The sequence below is a fragment of the Trematomus bernacchii genome, unplaced genomic scaffold (assembly GCF_902827165.1).
Source record: "Trematomus bernacchii unplaced genomic scaffold, fTreBer1.1, whole genome shotgun sequence".
Taxonomy (NCBI): domain Eukaryota; kingdom Metazoa; phylum Chordata; class Actinopteri; order Perciformes; family Nototheniidae; genus Trematomus; species Trematomus bernacchii.
The window spans coordinates 4356380-4371952 of NW_022987698.1; the positions used below are offsets into that span (position 1 = coordinate 4356380).

At 41.0% G+C, this 15573-nt stretch overlaps 1 protein-coding gene across 1 annotated transcript in view; it reads right to left on the reverse strand.

Annotated features, from left to right (window-relative positions):
* Positions 1-940: 940 nt before the first annotated feature.
* Positions 941-15573, reverse strand: part of LOC117489367 (potassium voltage-gated channel subfamily B member 1-like) — a 29918-nt gene continuing 15285 nt past the window's right edge. The window contains exon 3 of the mRNA XM_034138584.1: positions 941-3794. Within this exon, the coding sequence (XP_033994475.1) occupies positions 1944-3794 (1851 nt within the window). The 3' untranslated portion in view covers positions 941-1943. The remainder of the gene's footprint in view (positions 3795-15573) is intronic.

Here is a 15573-nt window from a genome sequence, read left to right on the forward strand (position 1 = left end):
AATGTCTAACTCAGGCTATGTGCAGTGATCTAAAATATCTTTAAGCGTATAGACGCCCACTACTAACAATAGATGCTTTGTAGCATGCTTGCATTTTATGTTTTAAAGTAATAAATGCTATTAAACCATATTTACATGTTACAAGGAACATCAAAGCACCGGATGATCATGTGTTTGGAGTTATGTGGATACATAGAAGCAGGATGCAGGATATTTGGTTGATCTAAAGCGGCCTACATGGGACCTCCATGCTGTTTGTGTCCCCTATATGTAGCTGCGAGGTGGCTTTATGTTTGTAAGAAATGTCATGTTAATTCATATGAGCGTGATGTTGAGGATCTCTTAAAGCAGACCACTTGCCGAGATCTACAGTGTGTAAATAATCAAATTAGTTTTTTTTAAATAAATGTAAAATAAAGTGCTGGGTTCCTCCTTCGTTTCCTCTCTTTGCATTTTGAACAGCTTTCTTACGTGTTGTTACCAAATGAGCAAGTATGGCTCCCTGAATTATTTCAGATTTAGAAAAGGAATGCTTACATTTCTTACACTTTTTAAGTAAAACAGTAAAACTTACCATAATCTACGAGTTATCAGAAAGAACAGTTCTTTGGTTCTTCACATTGCACAAAGAAGAGAGGGACGGACATTTACGAGGAGACAGTAGCAAATTAATCTACTACAGTATATTGCCTTACAGATGCAACTCCATCACAAACTATGCCATACATACTAAATCTAAATGCAAAACTGCAAGATTAATACAATATATTTTTCTATTGTTTTAGAAAATATCTTAAAAATATAAATTATTTTCATTCTTCACCTTGTACGATACATTGTTTTTTGTTATATTCTGCTGTTGCAGTTATACAAGTTCAATATCCACACATAGAAAATCCCATTGATTTTCAATGCTTTCTTTGCAGCTCATAAGCACTGTCGATGTATATAAAGTTCAGATTATCAGCTACGATAGGAATGATATCTCCTCTAAAACACCTTTGAGAAAGTTTATAAATAAAAGATTAGACTTTAGATTTTCTCCATATTCAAACTTTGATTTCAACAACACAAACACCAACACAAACAAGAATAAAGAGGTTTTTTCTGTGTTCATAATAAAACATTATAATATTTAAGGTGCTCTCTCTTTGCTTGCAGTTGGGAACCAAAAAGTGAAATGTATGGATACAGCCTCACAGTCTCTCTGCGTGTTGTCTAAAAAGGTTTTCTGTGCAGTAAAAAATACGAGCGACATCAAACTCAGACTGAAATACGTGATCTCCATCAAGTTCACACTTAGAAGATCACGAACGCTACATCATAATTATTATACTCTATAGTATATTTATTTTCTGCCAGTCTTTCTGTCTCTCTCTTTTCACACAAACATAAAGGTTGAAGTTAAAGGAATCTAAATAAACATTTCCAACATACTTCTTCCTGCCAATTATATACTGTAACCAATACATTCAAATGTAAGTTCCCCCTTCACACAACAACGTAGTTATTATCTCAGCTGAATGACCTTCACGTTTTGATTTAATGCCCTTTGTTGTTTGCTACTGTTTGGACAGCTTCTGCTATTGTGGCTTTAAAGTGGTATGGTAAGGATGTCAGAAAAATAGGATTTGCTTATAAAAATTATATCATACTCTTACAACTAGGCTGGAATTATTATATAAGGATCTAAACTAAACACACATTTTTCTTGACAATTTAAAAGCTATTACAGTCCTCTCTTAAATAAGGTAAATCAGGAGTCCTTAGTGGGAAAAAGTCCCTTCCCATTGTCCAAAACGATTTTCACGGGAGAATAATTATATTGTTGTAATTATATAAATGTTCCTACAAATGTTTTCAGTGCCTTTCATATTTTTGGGAGTTTTCTGAGTTCACTGTGCTTCTTGTACTTCCATAGTGGCTTCCTCCTTCATGGTCTCTCACTTATTGTAAGCTTTAGAGTGGCTGTTATCTCCCTGAAGTGGCTGTAGTTCCTGAGCCACATGGTTCTCCTGTCCTTCCAGCGGCAGTTTCCTGTTTCCCAGCCTCCTCTGCAGACCCTCCATATGGTTGGGACCTTGCTGGAAGCTGGAGTGATGGCTGGCTTTTTCCATGAGTCTTTGGGATGTGTTGTTGCCTGAACCATCATGCATGTGCTCTTCCTCGTCTGTGTCAGCATCTATGAATGTATTGACGGATGCGTCGTGGAATGTGAAGAGGCTGTTGGGCAGTAAGTTCTCCGGGCTCTTGCCGGGAGTGCTGCTTCTGGCAGTTGTGTAGACGGACACCTCAGGGCTCTGGACTGACGAGCTGTCTGAGAAGGCCCCTGTCCCTGAATCCTCCCCAGCTCTGAAGTTAACATTGAGCGAGTGGCTTTTGAGCGGGTTGTTTGAGCGCAGATCTCTGGGCCTGTCAGAGTACGGACCCAGCTTGGTGCCTCGCCCTGTCACGGGGGTGGTGGTGCCCTGGGATCCTTCATGTTCATTCTCCAAGGTGGGCTCCAGGCTAGGATTGGTGCTGACTCTACCTAGCATGCTTCTGATGGGGCTGTGTGAAAAACGAGAGCTTTCAGGGAAGTCAGTGGCGCAGGTGATGAAGCTGTCAATGCTGGACATGCTCCTCATGTCTGAAAATGTCTCTCTTTTGCTTGAGATGGCTTCAGCGGGGATGGTTCCCATCTCTAATTCAGCTCTCTGCCTAACTATTTTAGGCAGTGGGCCTTTTCTCTTTATGAGGTCGGGTTGTGGCGAGACCCCAGTCATCTTGTTGTATGTTTCCTCCAGTTTCTGTGCGCTAAGATGCTGAGGACTGCTTGACGGCTTGGCCTGCTCTTGGTAACTCGATTTGAGGGTCTTGGTGGGGCTGCGCAGGCTCATATGTGACTTGAGTTTAGGTGTCTCTGTTTCCAAACTAGGAGGAATGTGATTATCTTGCACCTTCTCCTTATTTTCATCACTTTTTTCCACCATTATATCCGTGAGCTCTACGCTGCGGCCAAGTGCATCTTTCATGTTCATAGAAACAATGCTACCATTTCTCTTAGCCCTCTCCAGGGCCTCCCTTCTTTTAACGGCTTTCTCCTGCCTCTTTTGCTCCTTGTAGAACTCAGAGAAGTTATTCACGATAATGGGGATAGGCAGGGCTATCACCAGTACTCCAGCGATACAGCACAAACCCCCAACTATCTTTCCCAGCAGAGTTTTTGGGTAAATATCTCCATAGCCAACTGTTGTCATAGTAATGGTAGCCCACCAGAAGGAAGCTGGGATGCTTTTGAACTTGGTATCCTCTTCATCCTTTTCTGCAAAGAACACTAGACTGGAGAATATCATGATGCCCATGGCTAAGAAGAGAATAAGCAGGCCCAGCTCATTATAACTCCTCTTGAGAGTAAATCCCAGCGATTGGAGACCTGTAGAGTGACGAGCCAGCTTCAAAATGCGCAAGATCCGCATGATCCGGAAAATCTGAACCACGCGACGAACGTTCTGAAATTGCAGCACACTCTTGTTGGATTCTGTCAGGAAGATGGTGACGTAGTAGGGCAAGATGGCCAGCAGGTCGATGATATTTAGAGGACCCTTAAAGAACTTCCACTTGCTTGGGGAGGAGATGAAGCGGAGCAGGTACTCCATGGTAAACCAGGCGATACACACAGCTTCCACGTGGGCCAGTTGCGGGTTGTCTGTGGATTGACCAAACTCATCTGTGTCCTGCAGCTCTGGAAGGGTGTTCAGAGACAAGGCAATGGTAGACAACACAATGAAGAGGATGGAGATAATTGCCAGGACCTGGAAAACAAGACACAGAAGAAAACACTCATGAAACATACTGAAGAATACAGGAAAATGTCTGAGGCATGTACACCAGTGCTGTTTTCTTTATTTGGATCCTCATTAGCTGCAGCAAAGTCGGCAGCTACTCTTCCTGAGGTCCACACACAACAAAACATTACACATGAAACAAGACATGTAACAAAAGTCTTAATGGGAAGACGAATACAAGTTGAGGTAAGAAACAAAACAACACATCGGATTGCAATCGGATGTGTTTGGTCTATCAATTGTTCAGTTTGGTGGGTTATTGCTTTTATTTGGGAGTCTTTTAAAACTTGCCTCACTGGGTGCACCAATGGATGGACATTTGTTTGACAGGTCAATAGCTCTATACCTAAAACATCTGCATATTGCACCTGGTTTTAGTTTTAAATAGATAATCCCTATTCTCCTGCCTGGTAGGGTTGGATTACGTTGCATGTTAGCATGCTGAAGTTAGCATTTAGCTCAAAGCACTGCTGTGCCTATATGTATAGCCTCACAGAGTTGCTAAATTGGCTGTAAACACGTAGTTTTGGATGGTAATCCCTAATTTATAAAGTTATTTTGAGGGTCACTTTCAAACACAGCTAACTTTATAAAGTTTGAGGGTGTTGTGGTCAGGTGACAATCAAATGCAAAGTAGCCGACTTATTATGCATCCTAACAATATATGGACAGTTTCAGACTAATTGCCTGTTCAGTCCAGTCTTTAAGCTTTGTGAAGCTAGCCTCTTGATCATTATCTCTATACATCGCTGCACTCATGATGGTCACCTTGACTGAGACGATTGAAAGAAAAGATGAATGACTGCACTGAATGTGGAACAACTGTGAAGCCATCTGTTTTGTGTTTGTGCCAGGGTCCTTCTCCCTACCTTGAGCCTGTTTTAACCAAACTTTAATCTTTCATTAAAAAGAATATTCACAACTACACCCACAACACACTCAGACTGCTTACTTTGCCTATTGACAATGTTCAATGTTAAGGCTGAATGTAACAGGGACCAGCGGAGCTAAAAGTAGCAGTTGCCCCTGAACTAAATGCTGAAAGTTAATGTGCTGAATCAAAGTGAAATGAAAGTGCTTCCGCGATGTAAGAGGAAGGTCAATCTCGTGAAAAACTTCACTCCAAGGTGTCAAACCAGTGCAGTTCTATTGGTGACATTAAATTGCAGAACTGGCTAAAAAAAACAAAGGCCTTTTCTGATGAAATTTGGTCGCAGCCCATCAACTCTCTGGCTTTTCTCTCGGTATTCAGGAAATGTCATGTCAGCATTTCAAAGGAATGGAGTCAGAGCTAATGCCATCTCTGGAGAAGATGTTTATTTTCTTTCTCTTCATGTTTTGACATATGCATTATGGAGAGAGACAGAGAGACAGTGAGTGAGGAAGAGGAGAGAGACAGTGAAAGATCGTTTTTAAAACCCCCCTTTAAAACCCTCTCTGTCTCTCCATTTCCATTTAGTCTGATCAATACTTCAATTCCCAAAACTACAGGAAAACCCCAATACAATTACAAAGCACACCATGCATGGTCAGTGAGCCGACTGACAAACCTCTTAAACGTTGAGTCACACACTAATGATGTAATCTGCTGAGCGCAATCAGTCTAGTCATAGTGCGAGGGATTAGGATGCAGCGTTGTGGATAGGTGTGCCACACCTATTATTCACGTCCCAGAGCCGGGGTAAAATCCAACACAAGGTCACTGTGGAGTCTATATCTGTGCACCATATGTGCGATGATTTAGCAGCAACATTTCAAAAGACAGGAAAGACGTACTGTATAGGCTAATGAGCCTCAGATCTAAAACTGACCGTCCAGTGGAAATAACACTCATTAGATCAACTCTAATCCATCTTGACGCACTGACCTGCTCTGAGAGTCACTAATGGATCATTATAGCTGAATACAAGACAGCTTTTGAAACTTAACCTAGATGTGTGTGCGCATGTGTGTGTGTGTGTGTGTGTGTGTGTGTGTGTGTGTGTGTGTGTGTGTGTGTGTGTGTGTGTGTGTGTGTGTGTGTGTGTGTGTGTGTGTGTGTGTGTGTGTGTGTGTGTGTGTGTGTGTGTGTGTGTGTGTGTGTGTGTGTGTGGAGAACAACTGAAGCATGACCAGCTCCCCCCTCCATCAAATGATCTCTCTCCCTCACCTTTTCCCCTCCCATCTCAGGACTACTCCAAACCAGGGTCAGCCAGAGAGAGATTATGGAGGTGATCTCACCACAGAGACACAGGACAGACAGAGTGAGAGAAACAAGTGTCGTCCGAGGACACTCTGCACACTGACAAATCTGTGACACAGAGGGAATGTGGCAGACCCAGTCGGTAACACAGGATGACTAAGATTGCTGCTTCTTTGACACAACTCATCTATACACATAAACACACACACACTTTCATATTCACTTCCAGTTGAGTAATTAGCCCTAAGCCAGAGGACTGAATATTTAATATCCCCTGAATTACAAGCTATCCTGTCCTGGAAAAGGCGAGTGTCAGTTGGTGCTCAGTGGGCCATGTCCGTGTGCAGAGCCCCAGAGGAAGCCTAGTTTTCGCAATATTTTCTCCAGACTGTTAGTTGTGCTTTATGCTCGATCAAAGGAGGGATGGACAGGGCAATAACAGTTCATATAAACACACAACAGGAGGTTCCTCTGATAGGGAGCGTCCCTACAGGATAAGGTGTTCACCTGCTATGTGGACAGGTAGCACTTGTTTGATGACTTCTGACATGTGTTCTGTAACAATTGAATGGAAAATTCTTCCAATAGCGTAAGATATTTCACTCAAAGGCTCAAATATTAACCCGCTGAGGCATATTGAGAAAAAGTCAGGGGATCACCAAAGTCCCAAAGATGCCTCCTCTGGGCGCCATGAATGCACAACCATTTCAAGGCAGGTATTGCAAAAGATGTTGAGATATTTCTTTATTGATCAATGTGGTGGACAAATAAACTTTCTTTTATGCTATGTCACATGTTGGTCAACATATGACTTAATACGCTGTTTCTCATGACTGAGATGACCTTTTTATACCTTTATCAGTCTTATTCTGTCTGGGCTCTAACATGGCTGTCATTTCAGACCCTGATACTCACATTTGCCTGCCCTCCCATCCGTAGATTCACTTCACCCCGTCATCCACTCACCTGTCCCCATTCCCTCATTAGCTCCCCAGTGTATTTACCTTCACTTCAACCAGTTTGCTGCCAGATTGTCTTTGGGCTGGGGCCTAATCTTTCAGTCTTTATCCTGCTAGTACCTATCTTTAACTAGTGTTTTGGCCTCAGCCTCTATTTCCAACTTGTATTGTTCCTATACAGCATGACTTTAACCTCACTCATGACCTTATAAATCTCCCAAACCATAGGCCTGCAGCAAAAGGCAGTAAAGACTCATTGAGTTAGATGAATGGTGCTCTAAAGTTTAGAGCACCATTAATCTAACTTTTATATTAATTAATGCATCAACTCCAGCACTATGGGGTCTCACTCTCAAAATAACTCATAATAAAAAAACTCATCAGGAGGACACGCTGACGTTATTAGTGTTGATTGTTTTGCTCGATAAAAGTTGCTGCCAAAATACTGTCATATTTGCTGTTCAGCGGTATAACAGATATCAACAACGTGCCAATATCACACAACTGAGCCAATTCCTTTTGGCAGAGATAGTAATGATTTCTAATCTTTGTTGAATTATATTGAGATTTACATCCTGAAATATTTTGCGGACAGAGATGTCAAGAGACACCAGGGAGAAGAAGAAGACAATGGAGACAGCAGCCAGTAAAAAGAGAGGAAAGTTGCATCAAGACTGGAGGCGTGTAAGTCATTAATGAAAACAGAATTACAACACACTGCTGACATTTCTATCTGAGAACAAACGACATTATGGACAAAGTGGCATTGTACGTGCCAGAAGAAATCTCTGTCTGGTATTTAAGGCGTTCCCTTGCGTCATGCTTTGTTAAATGATGAATCACTTCTGGTCTCTCCTCATCGTAACTGGATTTGGCCTCTTCACCGCCATGAGCAGATCAATGTCCCACAGTGACTCACTCACTCTTTTTTATGTGGGCATGGTGAGTGCAAGGTGGCATATCTAATCCTACTATTGTACTATTTCTTCTGTGATTTGTCAATAAATGTTTTCCGAGTGCTGGTACAGTAGCTGAACTTTCTCCTTCAGAGTCAGCTGTAGTTCCCTCTGTAGGATACACTGTCAATATGTTTTTCTTTAGCTAAGACGTCAATGGAAAAGACAGATGGAATTACGCTGCCAATAAACACAGTGGTGAATCCGTGCGGCTGTAAACACATCCTCCCTAGAGTGATGATCTCCTTTTTGGAAAGTTCCACACAGGGACCGCTGTGCAGTCAAATGCATTCTCACCTGCTGCCCTTTTAATAAAAAAATAAACGCTTAAATAGACATGTTCCTTCTTTTTCTGTGTAAAATGTTTAGGTTGCTAAAGTCTAGGGGTCACAGCATTCTTTATTTTTGTTTCTGCAAACAAATCTAATATTCTTACTAACTGATGTTAATCTCCTAAACGAGTGACAGCCTTAACTCTTGAAACGCTATTACGAGAAAGTAGACGTTACCAATAAAAGACTGATGTCATGTCATAAGAGACGAAACAGATTTGAGTCAAGAGTCGTCAAGATTTGGCAAGACTCGACGTGCAGGCTTCTCAGGGTGCGAGCAGAGGGACATCAACTCTGAGATCAATGAGAGTTCAGCTCTCACTAATGCTTCTTTTACTCAATACTGTAACATTTACCTTGTATCTATCAATTTATGTTATTTTTGGTTCAGTGACAATTCAGTTGAATTTTTTGTATTTGCCAAACAAAAGTAAAAAAGCCTGAAAAAGATAAGATTTACGTGAAAACACGCCACCACACAGCAACAAGGAGACACGCTAATCAATAAGGAGAAAGAATAACAAGTGTTTGAATCATTAAAAAGCAATGGAAAGTTACATAAATGTCCCCAATGAAACTTTCCCATCTGTTTCTAACCCAGATACAGCATCTCCCAAATTAACAAGACCCCCTGTGTCCCACACAGATGTGCCCTCTGGCTCATCTGCCTCGCTTCACCTTGCCTGGCAACCTATTCTGTCCCACCTTTGAGCCTAAAGCATGTGCCATGTGCCATGTGCCGCGGAGGAGACAGGGAGATGGATCATTGAGCTTGAGGCTACGCACCGGATGTGTCCTCTCGGAAGTGTGAAGGTGGTGCTAAAAGATGAGGCACACATACGGAGGGCATCGTGTCTTCACTGATGAATGACCTTTTTTTGTCATTTGCTAAAAATGACATGATTGCTGGTTTTAAGAGCTGGGGAAAACATTGAAATTAATTGAAAGGAGTGAAATAACTAACCCCATGTGCATGTATTGGTATGTACAAAAAGACCTTGCGTAAGTACCATGTGATTTTCCTTAAAGACTTTAAGTACTATAAACCAGAATACGATACATAAGCACTTGAGTTTTCATAGTTTTCTAATTACGTTATACTTGTCTATACTTCCAGTCCGTCACAACTCATAGAGAAATATTGTGCTTTTTACCTGACTACATTTATCTGGCTGCTTTAGTTACTTGTGATTCTTTGGTTAAAGATTTTCCCATGATGAGTTCATAAAATACATCAGATTATTTTATTTTAAACCAACGGTTCCCACACATTTTGGCTTGTAACTCAAAAAAAGTGAGTGACTTTTAACTTTTTTTCGCAATGGAGTATTTTAACATTGTATATCCTTTACTTTTAAAGTTCCCCCCCTGCTCCAACCTGCACCCAAACTCATCATGAGGTAAAGGGTGAGGACTTGGCTGCCAGAGTGAGAAACTGAGTTAGGAGATTGCTCTCTTGGCGGATGTCTAAATTGGAAAACCTTGACTCTTAAACATCTGAAACCGTGTGTTATCGGGCGTAAATTGAGAAATATATTTTGGATTATAAAGACAGATTCCCTCCCGTATAAGTACGATTATTAAATATTATATTAAATTAAAAAGTAAAACGTTCTCATGTGCGCTACAGATCTCTCCCTTTCTCCATAAAGTTATTTAATAAGGCTTATGAATCAGTTTGAGCATGAAATGAAAGACTGATCCAAGATTATGACGTGATTTAATATCAGACCGGATGGACTGGCAGAGCAAAAGAGGCTTATAAAGATCCACATCAGATTATTGATTAAAAAGTAAAAATTGTTCCCTGATCCCCAGAAAGTCATCCTCATCCATTCCTGCAGTAATCTACTTTCCTCATTGGTTGAAAATGTATTACAGTATCTGCAGATTGAGTCATATGTCAGTATTTGAATATTAGATTATACTTGTTTTATTTTACAATTGGTACTACATATAGTCTAAAATGTGAGGTGCAAAATATATGAACATCATTCTAGATTTGGCTTGTATGAATTTGTGATGTTTTGAAAGAGTCCTTTCATAATAAATATTTACTTAAAATAAATGAAATTACATTTTTAGTAAAAGAGTAAGCACTGACTGTTTTCTAAAAAAGAGCAGATTTCCATGGAGTTCTTTCTAACAGCAGTCTGTTTGTGTAAGCATGCTGTGAGAACGCTACACTAAGGAAAGTCTCCTCCAGGCTGCAAGAATAAAACCCCTCACAGCCCGCATGGCTGAGCCTGCTGATGAAATAAGTATAGCATATGTGATCCTGAGATGTTCAATCTTGATATACAGTGGGAGTTTTTATGTGGGCCTGAATGCAGCACACTGGAAAGACTCATGGTTCACAGCACAATCTCATCTCCACTCAGTGAAGACACATCACACCCAGCTGAAAATGACAAGTACTCAAAATCTGCCTTTGTTCTAAATACTTGTTTTGTGCAGGCTGGAGCTGCAGCTGTCTCTTGTTGCTATGGTCTTTGCTTGCTCTGAAACTGGCAGCCCTGTTGACAGGCAAATGCAACAAACAAAGAAGAAGAAATGAACAGAACATATCATGCTGCATCACCAGCGTCTGTGAAAACGGACCATTTGGCAGCATAGTGCACAACAAAATCATTGTTTTATGTTCCAGCTTTTTTATTTGGCTTGTTCAATACAAAGGAGGATAAGAGCCAGTAGAGAAAGGTGCCGGATCTGATTGTAGTTAGGGTAAGAAATGAGGATGAGGAGACAGACAGGCCTAAAGAGAAGCAATGGCCCTGAGACTCTGCTAGCTTAAATGCAGATTATGAACAGAATGCAAACAAAGACCCTGAGATTACATCAAACATGGAGGTCATGACCTCTGTCAGAGTAAGTGATTTCTGCTAAATGATTGACTGACCTCCAGTAAAAGCTTTGTAAATCCGTCACATTAGACCAGAAATCATTAAATCATTCCGATGAAGAGAGATATCCGTTTTAAATCCTGCTATTTACCCGCCCTCTATCTCCATGGTTAGAAAAAGCCAAGCGTCATATAGTAGGATCTCCGACCTGAAGCTCGATACGGGCCTGGGTCTAGCAGCTGACACACAGGCTGATGAGATTCCTTTACTGATCTGGTGTCTGCTGACAGCTAAGTAACGTTCAATAAGTTCCCCCGTCTCAGGTGACCCACTGTCGTGTTCAGTGTTTACCATAAAGAGCAGATGTGATGCGCTCCTGTGACATGATAAGGTGTCAGCACTGAGTGCAGAGAGTTACCTGCTTCCAGTGAACACCACGTGAAACAGGAGAGGCCTTAGTGCTACCAACTATCCTGTATGACGGCGTATCAGTTTTACATTACAGTCTCAGAGCTGGACATTTGATGACAAGTACGATGCTCAGGTGTGATCAGATTAACAGGCACTGTTATTTTAGAGGAATGGAATTTTTGGGAAATTATTCTGTTTCTCGCTAGAGTGAAAAAGCTGGGCTGAATTTTGTAATATGAAGCTACAGCCAGGATACAGTTGCAGCATGAAGACTGCTAATTGGAGGGTTTTAGGATTAAAAAGGATGTTTCTATTCTTTATGCTTTGCTAACCGGCTGAAATGGCTGTATCCATCGTCCCGCTTAACTCTCAAAAAGAAAGCATGCACTTATAGACTTGTGTCTTTTACAAGCTAAGAGGGCAATAGCTATAGAATGGAAACATGTGAACAAACCAAGAAAGAATACATATATTAAAGGTGGGGTAGGTAATTTTGGAGAAACCAGCTTGAGTGCGCTCGAATTTGAAAATACACAACGGGAAAAAATCTGCCACTTCCTTACAGAGCCCCTTCTCCAACACACACGAACGCGCACATGACCAATGAGGGCACGAGATAAGTTTGTGCACAGATTGAAGACTGACAGGCAGGTAGGCCATCCAGTTATTTTAGCCGGGCCGGCTTTGATTGGTCGTGCTTTTTACAGCGCTACGGCTTCCACAGATGAAATATTTGTATGTATTTTTTGTCAAAGCATTTAAGATATTCATTGCTATCGGGATCTTAAGAGCATTCCATGGAATATAACAAAAAGTGTTTCTGAAATAAATTACATACACCTTTAAGGATCTGTCAGCATGTGTTGCTTTAGAAAAACTAACATACATTACTAAAGGAAAGCTGGCAGTTTTTGAAAATATCTGGGCGTGCTTCATGGAGTTTTTGAAAAAGAATGTTGGTAATGATCAATAAAACCAAAGACCGGGGTGGGGAGGGGGGCAACGGGAATAAGATGTCGTTGCTCACGTCATATTTTTTCAGATATCTTGACGATTTCTGTACTTGGTTATCCCTGTATCATCTGTATACCTGTGTTTATTTACAAGCCTAATCATTTGATTGTACACTGTATCTGCCACCTAGACTGACCGTTTTATGTATGTGTAATGTTCGTCATATTTTAAAACTTCAATTAAAATATTGTTTAAAAAATAAAAATAAAAAAACTCTTAAAAAGAAAGCAAGATGTCAAACTACATCATGATGGCTGACAGCTGTGTCGTCTGAACTTGAAGGAAAAATTATCTGTACTCCAGTGTCATCCTTCAAACATTGTTCTTGAGCTTTACTGACATTGTCCATCACTGCAGCAGAGAAACTCTGGCCTGTCACATTCCACTTGTCTGTGTGTACACTCAGAATTGCTAAGGCAACAAAACTGAAATGATCTTAAGTGGTCCCATTGTGCCAAGCCCACCACTCAGTGTAGCCATGACAACACATTCACCAGGTTGCAATTGAAGAAAATGCAGCACCGGCCGGCTGTCTGTCAAAATCTCCTTTCCTTCACTGTGACATTACGTCTCGCTTAATGCCCTCTCTGTCTGAAAAGGAAGATATTTTTAGTTCCTGGTAATGGCAGATGGCCCTAGCACCGTGCTCCATTCAGCAACGTCAGCTTCATATAAAAGAACCTGTGATGAAAATCAGTATGCACAGAGAAAGAAATGCCCCACAGTCTTGTTTCAGAAATACTTGTGCCCTGTGGACAAACTAAATATCCAAACTTGGTGTTGCAGCAAGGCAACTTTAGGAGTAGTTTTATTTATTTATTTCAAAATGAAATAACCCAAAAGTGATAAATGGGCTCAAAGTATCCATCAATACACATTTGACCTTTTTTGCTAAGGAAGTGTAAGTACCGCTGTTTACTGAGTTTCCTCCTAAAAGATACAGGAGGAGTGGAAGTGCAGACCAAATAACTTCCTGGCTGACCACTGAGTGACAACCATCTGTGTGTGTGTGTGTGGGTGTGTGTGTGTGTTATGTCAACTACATCAGTGTCAGATAAATGTATCCCGGCCCAACTCTTTTCTGTCCAGCTGCAGTGCACTCTGGAGGCCGGGGCACTCTGACACACCGCTCGTCCTCAGAGATACATAATGCATAGAGAGACCAAGAGAGAAAAGATGTTTTCAAGTTAAGCATATAGTGTATAATGTATGCAGCTGGGATGTACTGGCTCTAATGGGCCCTAAGGCAACAGGCAGAATTAGAAACTTTAGAAGTGACCTATTTTCTTAAAACTCTAAATGAAATGTTTTATATGTGTAGTAATGGGTGATGGTGAGAATAAACGGAAACAAAGACAGAAAGAATGAAAGAATGAAAGAATGAAAGAGAGAGTGAGAGGATGACATTTACAGCAAGAACAGTTGAGAGCGATCTAACCTTTAAAAAATGAACATTCACTCTGAGCTTAAAGGCCTGAGATACAAAAATAAAACCTTCATTCCAGCTGACGTTGAGATGAAGCCTTTCAATGCAGGTTACAATTAACAAAGGGCAGAAGCGAAACAAACTATAGTTAACTATACATCACACTGTCTGTTTGTGTTTACAGTGAAATGTGACATCTTTGGGAGTACATCGCGGCCATGGGGCCTTTCAGTCATGCTGTAATGAGAGTGGAGAGGGCTTGTAAGGAGACAGAAAAGTGATCCCAGCTGTCAGTCACAACATATGGCAAATGTAAACAATAGCAGGCTGCTGCACGCAATCTGAGTAAAGACAGATCGAGGATTTGCACACTGGTGATCAAAAACAGGGCGTGCTGCAGAATGCAATGGGATTAGTTGTCATGTTGGAGGGGAGAATAAAAAAAACAGGCTTATTGTCTCTGCCTCTTTCAAATCTTCTTTCACCTCTCTTTCTCACACATCCACATTCACACTTACGCAAACACACACATGAACTGGCAGGAAGCTGCACAGGGTGTCTGCAGATCTCCTCAGGGGGAGACTGCAGCACGGTGGTGTACAGCTCAGCTGATTGTTGCCATGGTGACGTAAGACTTTTTAGTATTTGCATAACAGATGCAGAAAGGCATTCACAAAAACAGGACACAGAAAACAGAGTCCAGGGGATACGTGGTCACACTGAGCCGTACAGTGGATAACATCAGTTCACTTCTCGTAGCACTGAAAGGTAAGTTAGGTAGACTCAACCAGTTTCAAGAAATCAATGCAGCAGCATCATTTCATCCTAAAGAAAAAACCACAGTTTATTTATCAGGCTGCTTCCTCTTTGTTCTTTGACACTCCTTCCTTCACACTCCACCTAACCTCCATTAACAAAAACATTTCTGATCCAACTTTACTCAGTTGAGCTTCTCAAATATGAGGAACCGCTACTTTTCTTAATGCGATGTTGAATGATATGTTTTGGGGTTTTGAGCTGCAAACAAAACAATACAGATGAAGGTGTCACCTTGTGAAGGGCATTTTCTTAAATAGACTAAACATTTTATTTAGAATAATTACACACACAGAAATGTAGATTCACATATGCCTCGGAAATTAAGTTTGTTTTGGTGTGAGCTACAACAGTCCAACTACAATTAAGTGTATGCTACAATTACCACTACTTCTATTAGAGAAGGTCAAGTTATCACATGTTTTTGTATGCCCCTAAATAATAGTTAACCGTGTCAAAGACCTTCATGGTGCCTGTGTTATGCGAGCAATAATGGATAAAGACTGTCAAATCGAGACCCTCAATTATAGGAAAAACCAACCCTAAAATATAAAGTGCCTTTTAGAGAGCCAATCTTCCAGGATGGCAACCAAGCCTTTAGCTGACCCTTTTAAAAACATTGTTGGCATTTCCTCCGACTATCACACACAATAATCCAATCACCTCTGTTTTAGTGAGACGATTGAATCAAACAGCCCATTTTTAAGAGCAAGGCTGTACAGCTGTAAGGGTGTAATGATGTGCTCCCTGTGTCCAGACTCAATCTTGCTTTCATAATACTGCTGGAATGAGAAATGTCTGCAGATC